This window comes from Scardinius erythrophthalmus (genome assembly GCF_964197995.2).
Source record: "Scardinius erythrophthalmus genome assembly, chromosome: 21".
Classification (NCBI taxonomy): Eukaryota; Metazoa; Chordata; class Actinopteri; order Cypriniformes; family Leuciscidae; genus Scardinius; species Scardinius erythrophthalmus.
Genome location: NC_138241.1, coordinates 6,433,955 through 6,443,208, shown reverse-complemented (window position 1 = coordinate 6,443,208; position 9,254 = coordinate 6,433,955). Strand labels below are relative to the sequence as shown.

Here is a 9,254-nt window from a genome sequence, read left to right as displayed (position 1 = left end):
AACAGACCCTGTCCAGATGGATAGTAGACGCAATTGTCAGTTAATTTGTGCATATAGTGCATATTTAGACATTTTGTGATACAATAAGAATATTTCTCAAATTAAAAATATTTGCTCAAAATGTCTTATAAATTTACAGGGAGGCATCTGGGATGGCCAAACTAAAAGATAATATATGACCTTTAGATGGAGGTGGCTTCCCAAATAAGGCTTTAGTCCACAAGTCAAGTTTGTGAATACAATGAATATAAGATGTTATAAATTAAAAAACGGTGACTGAGAAGCAATAACAGTGTATGCATGTTACATAAGAAAAATGATCAGATGAATCCAAGCCCTGTCTGTGAAATCAGGCTTGGACTTAAAGAGGTAATGAAATGGTGACTTGTAATTTTCACTGGAAGGCATCTGTACTGTTACTTACAGTTTTCAAGAACTCTTTACACCCCTGTAAGCACTTAATATGAAGCAGACTCAGTGAGATGAAGTGATTCAAACACTTGGCCTCTTGCTATTTCGTTAGCCTCATAGCATAATTGCCAAGTAATTTAATTAATTATTTCTTAGGCAATTATGCTATGAGGCTAACAATTTGTGGAATGGACTAAATGTTTCAAGATGGCCCCTGACTGCAGCACTTTGAGCCATTTAGTGTTCTTTGCCCCATACTATAGTATCCAGCCAGCTTCACTGAGCCAAGTTAAAAACCCTTTTTCCTCTTCCAGCATTGGAAATTTAAGGTAGATAAACTTGAAATTTGAGCATATTTTTTGGAATGGGTTCAGAGGCTTTTTTTTAAGCGGTTATAAACCATAAGGAAGTAGCTGACGGTTACATTTAATCAAACCCGATAATTTGGCATGCATGAACCCGACACGCCTATGAAATGTGACTTCAGCTCAACTGTGGCTTAATTATGTTCCCTAAATGTCCAAGGACACAACCACATGCAAACAAGGTCATGAGGCAACAAGTTTTCTAATGCATAGAAGCAACAAGTTTTTTTAATGCTCTCAAATTTATTTACTCAGTTACAAACACTTATCATCTTCAATATTCTTCATCCTCCTCTCCACAGTCCTCAGTGGAATCGGCACCAACCTCCTCATAGTCTTTCTCCAGGGCAGCCATGTCTTCCCGAGCCTCCGAGAACTCGCCTTCCTCCATCCCTTCACCCACGTACCAGTGAACAAAAGCCCTCTTTGCATACATCAGGTCAAACTTGTGGTCCAGGCGTCCCCATGCCTCTGCGATGGCGGTGGTGTTGCTTAGCATGCACACGGCTCTCTGCACTTTGGACAGATCCCCTCCTGGCACAACGGTGGGCGGCTGGTAGTTGATGCCCACCTTAAAACCCGTAGGACACCAGTCTACAAACTGGATGGAGCGCCGAGTCTTTATGTTGGCTATGGCGGCGTTGACATCTTTTGGAACCACGTCACCACGGTACAGCAAACAGCAGGCCATGTATTTTCCACGGCGAGGGTCACACTTCACCATCTGGTTTGCTGGCTCGAAGCAGGCATTGGTGATCTCCGGTACGGAGAGTTGCTCATGGTAGGCCTTTTCGGCTGAAATGATAGGGGCGTAGGTGACCAGTGGAAAGTGAATGCGAGGGTACGGGACCAGGTTGGTCTGGAACTCCGTGAGGTCAACATTTAGGGCACCGTCAAAGCGTAGTGACGCAGTAATGGAGGACACAATCTGGGCGATGAGCCGGTTCAGGTTAGTGTATGAGGGACGCTCGATATCGAGGTTTCGCTTGCAGATGTCGAAGATGGCTTCATTATCCACCATGAAAGAACAGTCCGAGTGCTCGAGAGTGGTGTGGGTCGTAAGAATCGAGTTGTAGGGCTCAACCACAGCCGTGCTGACTTGCGGGGCAGGATATACAGAAAACTCCAACTTTGACTTTTTCCCGTAATCGACAGATAGTCGCTCCATCAGCAGAGAAGTGAAACCAGAGCCGGTTCCACCACCAAAACTGTGGAAGATCAGGAACCCTTGCAGACCGGTGCACTGGTCCGCCTAGAGAGGAATCAGAGGGAAAAGAGAGGTGGGAATTCAAATACAGCCAGTAATCTTGCAGAGGTCTTTAAAAGGTCACCACACACACTTAACAGTTTCAAAAGAGGGGTGTTCAAAATAAAAAGCATTTTGGGTTCCCCAAAGAACTTTTCAGTGAAAAGTTTCTGAAGTGGGATCCAATCAGAGAAGTCAGCGTTAATCGTGAATGGTCACTTATCGCATGTTTTGCCTTTGGATTTATTAAATTAATATAATAATTTAAGCCATTTTATTGCACTAAAGTATAGCAAGAGTAGGAAAAGTCTCATGCCGTTTGGATGAAAGAAACTTCGTGAATAAAGCCCAGATTTTACAGTGGGAAACCGTGTTGAATTGCTACAGCATTATGTAAACTGAATTTATGACAAACAAAGAACTACACAGATGCATGTATATCATAACAATCAATAAATTCACACGTTGTCCTCTGCTTCTGTTCTGACGCGGAGAAAATACTGGGAGGAGCGGGGTTCATATGACTTTTAATCAATGACATGAGGTGATCACAAATTAGTGTGCAGTTAATAGCAATTTTTTAGGGGGGCTGGGTGGTAATTTAGGGGGGGTAAAGCCCTACTAAAATTAACGAGCATCATCATTAGCTGATGTTTTATCAAAACTCTGACTGCTAGGGTATGGCAACTGCCATACGCAAACGCCACCCCTGTGTGATGGCAATATACAAGGACATTAGGATCTGCAGTTCCATGAACAACCTTTAAAGAACCTCAAAACTGAAGAGTGAAAACTCACCATTTTGCGCATCCGGTCGAGCACAGAGTCTACGATCTCCTTGCCAATGGTATAGTGACCACGAGCATAATTATTGGCGGCATCCTCCTTGCCACTGATGAGCTGCTCAGGGTGGTACAGCTGTCGATAGTGTCCGTTGCGGATCTCATCTGCATTTCAAACAAAAGAGATAAGGATATAAGCTACACTGGATGTACAGCAACAAGAGTTTTGAAAAGGAATAAGATAAAAAGCCTGAATGGAGTTCAGTCTCACCAACAACTGTCGGCTCCAGGTCAATGAACACTGCACGAGGAACGTGCTTCCCAGCACCTGTTTCACTGAAGAAAGTGCCAAAAGAGGAGTCTGCCAATATGCTGCCATCTCCAACAATGGTCCCATCTGGCTGGAAGCCGTGCTCCAAGCAATACAACTCCCAGCAAGAGTTACCCATCTGGATACCTGCTTGACCAATGTGTATGGAAATGCACTCCCTCTGGTTTGACCAAAACAAGCAAACACACAACATTCAGACAGTGAAGAGGTTAAGCAGTAACAATAAAGTGAAGGTGACAATCAATAATCTCACCATTATGCTTGAATATCACAGCAAGTAGGAATTAATTCTGAGCCTTTAAACCCTGGAAATATAAAACACACTCTTAATACAAATTAAGCTACCAGAAGTTAACCATTACCTTTCTAAAAGAAACCTCCTCACCTTCACAGCTACACCAAACCACCCACCTGATATTCATTTATATTCGTCTCAAATTAGGGCGTGGCTCTTAATGAACCCTACCTGAGATAATGCTAACAAGGTAATTCCCAGCAAACACATTTACGTGGCAACATCTGTGGCACGTTGCATTTCTGCTATGGTAATGTCGCTGTCAACGTGCTCGCAACATTTACCAACATATACTTTTACATATCTTTTTAATGCTAGATAGACCTATAGATATGCCCCATTTAGCATTTTATGTTTTAAGTTAATTTTTAATTAGTCAGATATTAGATAATATACTTTTTAAATATTGTTTATCCTTATTATTTAATGGGCTATCTGTAAATCATTACATTGTAAAAAAAACAAATTATGATAAAATATAAATAGAATTAAAAAAAAAAATATATATATATATATATATATATATATATATATATATATTCTACATCAATTACAGGTGCTCTAAACTAAAAGCAGCCACAAACTCTAAAAGAAGTGTATCATAGAAAATAATCATTAGATCATAATGATGACACTTTAATATATACGATGCTACCCGATAGTCAGCACATACCATGGCATTTACATGCAGGACTAGGCGTATCACTGATTTAAATATAAATATTACTTATCAGGGTCCAAGCACCATGGTGACATAGTGGTCTTGTCTCTCAAAAATTATACAAGTCTTATAAAGACGCATCTCTTTAGCCAAGCATTCACTTAATACATCTCATAACCTTGTTACTGTATGGACATTTATGTATTTATCAGTCTAATTACATCTGTCTATTGCCTTGCCTTTATATTTAGCCTAAAAAGGCTTAAATGTAACAAACTTTTGTCAATCATGTAACTTAATGTAATTATCGATTTTCTCTGAAACAATACGAGTCTTTTAGCTATAGCTATAATTTTTAAGTAACTTGGCCAAAATAGGTCTTGTTTCAAAGGACAAGCCATATCACTTCCAAACCTTCCTTTAATTATTCCAAGTTTGTCCCACTCACTTGCTAGACCAGAGTTGCTTGTCTGCTAGTGATAGTACATTTACTGATTGGGACACTTTTTGCCATTGAGATGAATTGGAAAAAGTGTCCCAATCAACCTGAATTCAACCTACACTGCATTCTTTTTAATTATTTGTCCTTATGACTAAATGTTTCCTTTCCCTTGTATAATAGATAGATACATATAGCGCAGGTAAGTGTGTCACTTACTGTATATATGAGCTAGTCTCAATCTCCTGGTATATCTAAACCTAGCCTACAAAAAACTGAAGAAGACACTGATTTCATAGAGTCATTTTGGTGGATTCTGTATGTCACCATATGGAGTTCTGAAGGAAAACATTTTAAAGAAAAAATATTTAAACTATATTTAAAATGAATATTCGTAATTAATTTTTAATATTAAACTAAAAAAAAAATTTAAACTTATTTAAACCATATAAATATATGATTTCAAATTTCCCACTGAGTTGAAAATAGTTAAAATACGACAGATGTTTTCTTTAGTAGACGGTTTAATGTCTTAAGTCTGAACATTGTCTGCCAATATGCTATTTTATTTATTTATTTATTTTTTGCTGCTTCCATTCTCCTGATTGCTATTATTTAATTTCTTCGTTAAAAATACATCAAGGGAAGATTGAACAGGCCCGTTTCTCTTCATTTTTACCCAGTATCTGATAGCTAATCAAAAAGACCATAGACTGAGATGTCTCAATTTCTAGGTGTTAAAATAAACTGCAACCTAGTCTTAAATTTTTCATCTGTCTTACTTCATACAAATGAATTTGACTTTTCTAAAAGAAAAATGTATGTTATCGATTTGTTTCTATTATTAGAAACATTTAATATTCATCAAACTAAATGGAGTAACTCAAAACCCAACTTTGCTCATTTTAAAGCAGCCTTTAAAATGTATTTTGAGTCTGTAAAGTTTTTAAAAAATCGAAAAGTCCAAAGATCTGTATCTCTGCTCAATGAATTTAATTATGTTTGTGATGCCCTTACTTACCAAATGTGAAAATGTGTAAAAGAAATGTGTCTAGACCTTGATATCAAATTCTGTAATTTTGAAAATTCGTTAAAAAATTTCAAAAAGACCATAGACTGAAAAAAAGACGCGCACACTCTCCACACAATTATTTTTTAGAAAAATACTTTTGCAAGAATGTATGATGCAACCTCATGACGTTAAAATTATGTTTCCTCATTCAACCGTCAAGCATTTATAAATAACATTCATTTGATTAACCCATTGATTCAAAATCGACAGATCCGAAGAGCTGCGTCAGAAGATCCTTTTTTTGTGTGTGTGTACTTTTTTTGTTTTACGCCATCTTTTGTGCACTCTTATTTTGAATCCGTTGCGTCACATCCGCCGGCCATTTGTATTGTTTCTATGCGTGTGTTGTGTTTTTTGAGAAGTGAGTCCGTGCCCTATGGTCCGTGCAGTCAGTGGACCGTTGAGCGTTAGTTTACGTTAAGTGAGTTGCTCATAGCTGAAGTCAAATGTATTAAAACAGTTTTATTATTTTAATTTTGTTGCGCTGATGCGACGTGAACAGTATTACATCTGCATGGTTGTGTGCGCGGACTAACGTGTTAGTGACACGGTTCGTCTGGCCCGCTAGCGGCTCACTGAGCAACTTGTGGCTGTTGTACGTCACTAGCCGCCAACCGTTGGAAAATGGGGAAAAACCGCAAGCGTTTGAAAGGAAAGGGGAATGTTCCGGCTATGGGACCTCGACCACAGCATGGCATGGCAGCACCAGCACCTCCTCCACCCAGACCTCCTCCTCCTCCTCACGGCGGGTTTCGCGGTCCTGCTCCTGTCCGCCCTATGGGCCCACCTGGACAGAGGTTCCCTGGCCCCCATCGCGACTTCGGGCCCCAAAACCCCAGAATGATGATGATGGATAACATGGAAGAGGACAGACGGTTTATGCATGAAACACAGGGATTCATGATGCACGATGAGCCTTTCCACCCGATGGACTTTCCCGACAGGCATGAGTTCCACCACCAGGGTTTTGACGGTCCTGATCCGCGTTTCCAGCATCACTCAGAGTTTGGGAACCGACCACCGGGACCGCGGTTCTACCGTCCAGAGCTTGACTGTGCACCGCGGTTCCGTTCCCCGGAGTTTTGCGAACGACCTCCAGACTTCTGCCCGCCTGAGTTTGATGATCGACGTCCTGATTTCTGCCCGCCTGAGTTTCTGGGAAGACCCTCGAACTTCCACCCGTCTGAATATGAAGGCGGACCGGGTTTCCACGGGATGAACCCTGGATTCGACCAAATGGAGCAGTATGGTCCAAGAGACCCTCATTTTGTGCCACAGATGGATGTACATGTAAGTTTTTGGGGTCCTCATTTGTCATGTGAAGTTTTGTACTGTCACGCTGACCAATCACTTCGCAATAACGTTAGCCAAGTGTTTGGATTTAGGCATGGAATAGTAGTCCAGTCATTTTATGAAAAAAGGTTGAACAAATTGCAACAGAAGCTAACTCAACTGATTTTGTATCCTCAATATGTCCTGAGTAAGAAAAAAAAAGCCCTGAAGAATTCCATTAGGGGAAAGTTGAATAGGGTATTTTTTTTTGATTACTTGATTACTTGCATCGAGACAAACAAAAAATGTAAGTTTTTTTGACATTGTTTGTAAACATGGACAACATGTATAATCTAATTACGTATGTGCTAATTTGCATAAATACCACAACAGATCTAAACATTGGATATAGCCAGATGAAAATGTCTTGTTGACACATAACAGTAAAATACTTCATGTTTCTGGGGGACGAGTCTGAGGGAAGAACAGGAGACAATGGTAAGGAGAATGCAGAAGACAAAAGGTAGGTAAAATAAAAAGTGAACCCCCAGAAACAGTCACACGGACCAAGCCCCAAACCTATCTCTGCAATAATAATTAATAAAGGCTGGTTTAAAGTACTTCTTCCTGCTTTTATGTATTAATGCTCATGGGTAGCCTAAATCTGTTCCATTCAAACCTTAACATTAAGTATTTTACTGTTATGTGTCAACAAGACATTTTCACCTGGCTATATCCAATGTTTAGATCTCTTGTGGTAGGCTATTTATGCAAATTAGCACATACGTAATTAGATTTGTCCATGTTAACAAACAATAAAAAAAAAACGAATACATTTTTTGTTTGTCTTGATGTAAGTGATCAACTCAGTAATTTTCATGGTGATATCTAAAGGTTAAAAATGTTAACCTATTCACGTGAGAAAAATAATGAATAGGCGTATGATATTTGGGTCTTTTTCGAAACTTTCCCCTAATGGGATTCTTCAGGGCTTTTTTTTCCTTGCTCAGGACATATTGAGGATACAAAATCAGTTGAGTTTGCTTCTGTTGCAATTTGTTCAAGGTTGACCCCCATTTTGGCTTAAAATGACTGGACTATAGGATTCGGATTGTGATCGAATCTTAAAGGGATAGTTCACCCAAATATTTAAATGTTGTCATCATTTACTAACCCTCAATTCTGCTGAACACAAACAAAGATATTTAGAAGAATATAGGGGAACCAAACAGTTGGCTTTCATAGTTTGGAAAAAAAAATACTTTGAAAGTCAAGGGGATCCGTGACATTCTTCAAAATATCATCTTTTGTGTTCAGAAGAAATAAATTCATACAGGTTTGGGACAACTTGAGGGTGAGTAAATGATGATGACAGAATTTTCTTTTTTGCGTGAACTATCCCTTAAACGATTACGTTTTCCATCGATTCTCACAAAGCTACTGAATGACTTTAGAAAGAGTTTTACAAAATAGTTATATAGACCAGGGCAGGGGTTTTCAATCTTTTTTTTATGCCACGACCCCCAAATATGATCATCCTCATGCAATGGACTCTCAATCTAAAATTTAAAATGCAGCAGCTAGTCTATATTCAAGTATAGAAAAGTCAATATTATAAATATGTTGATTACATTGTATTTGTATGTTACAGTGTATTATTAACTTTAATAATACAATTTATTTTAACCAAATGTATTTGTTTTAGTCAATTAGCCTAGTTCATATTTGTATTGTTGTTGTTTTTTTGCACTGCTTTTCCACGGACCTGTTGACCCTGCCTTGCGGCCCCTAATGAAACCCCTTCAAATAGACTATTATTGATGGAGAAAAATTATAGTCAAGTTGGATCAGAGAGTGTAAAAGTATGAAGAAGTAGGAATTTTTTAAGTTAAAAAGTTTGGAGATGAAGAATGGAACTTTCTGCTAATAGTGTCATGTGCTTTTGGGTCCATTATGATTGGTAGAGCTGGATAAGATGAGCTGCTTTGAACTATCACAGTGCTGATATTTGAAAAAAAGAGCTTAAATTTGTGATGAAGTTGAGGCCCTGTTTACACCTGGTATTAAGATGCGTTTCGATCGATTGGATCACAAGTGGACGACACTAAATACAGGTGTAAATGCGGTCTGAAACATTTTGAGCTTGTCCACTTTCAACCACTTCCAGAGGTAGTCGAAAACGCATTCGACCGGATTGCTTTTGTAGTGTAAATACTCATGTGATCAAATGTGTTCGAACAGCCACAAAGATGCCTAGGCGCCTATAAATGTCTAAACTTTATGGGATGCGCGCTAGCCAGACGGGATTTAAACTTTTGCCCTGTCCAAATTACCCAAGTTTGCGGTCTTTGCACTTGACCACTTGTCTTCTTAGGCAGGG

The 9,254-nt window shown here is 39.0% G+C and overlaps 2 protein-coding genes across 7 annotated transcripts in view; one reads left to right on the top strand and one right to left on the bottom strand.

The window, feature by feature from the left end:
* Positions 1–219: 219 nt before the first annotated feature.
* On the bottom strand, positions 220–5,885 carry tuba4l (tubulin, alpha 4 like). 5 transcript variants are annotated; one of them, XM_081351014.1, is made up of 5 exons: positions 5,552–5,885; positions 3,389–3,440; positions 3,076–3,295; positions 2,821–2,969; positions 220–2,028 (listed from the first exon to the last, which is right to left on the bottom strand). In XM_081351014.1, the coding sequence occupies exons 2-5, from the start codon at positions 3,389–3,391 to the stop codon at positions 1,051–1,053; spliced, it is 1,350 nt and encodes a 449-aa protein (XP_081207140.1). In that variant the 5' UTR covers positions 3,392–3,440; positions 5,552–5,885; the 3' UTR covers positions 220–1,050. The 5 variants fall into 5 exon arrangements, with proteins under 5 accessions (XP_081207140.1, XP_081207139.1, XP_081207141.1 ...); XM_081351013.1 differs by lacking the exon at positions 5,552–5,885 and adding an exon at positions 3,521–3,627; XM_081351015.1 differs by lacking the exon at positions 5,552–5,885 and adding an exon at positions 3,547–3,565.
* Positions 5,886–5,916: 31 nt separating this feature from the next.
* The window catches only part of LOC308681888 (uncharacterized protein), a 30,249-nt gene continuing 26,911 nt past the window's right edge, over positions 5,917–9,254 (top strand). For both annotated transcript variants that reach the window (XM_081351188.1, XM_081351187.1), the window contains exon 1: positions 5,917–6,892. In XM_081351188.1, the coding sequence (XP_081207314.1) occupies positions 6,227–6,892 (666 nt within the window). In that variant the 5' untranslated portion in view covers positions 5,917–6,226. The remainder of the gene's footprint in view (positions 6,893–9,254) is intronic.

Coding starts and splice junctions, on each gene's coding strand:
- tuba4l (XM_081351014.1), bottom strand. Junction 2,970..3,075: donor CCTGGAGCCGACAGTTGTTG/GTGAGACTGAAC, acceptor TTTGAAATGCAG/ATGAGATCCGCAACGGACAC. Junction 2,029..2,820: donor TCGACCGGATGCGCAAAATG/GTGAGTTTTCAC, acceptor ATTCCTCTCTAG/GCGGACCAGTGCACCGGTCT.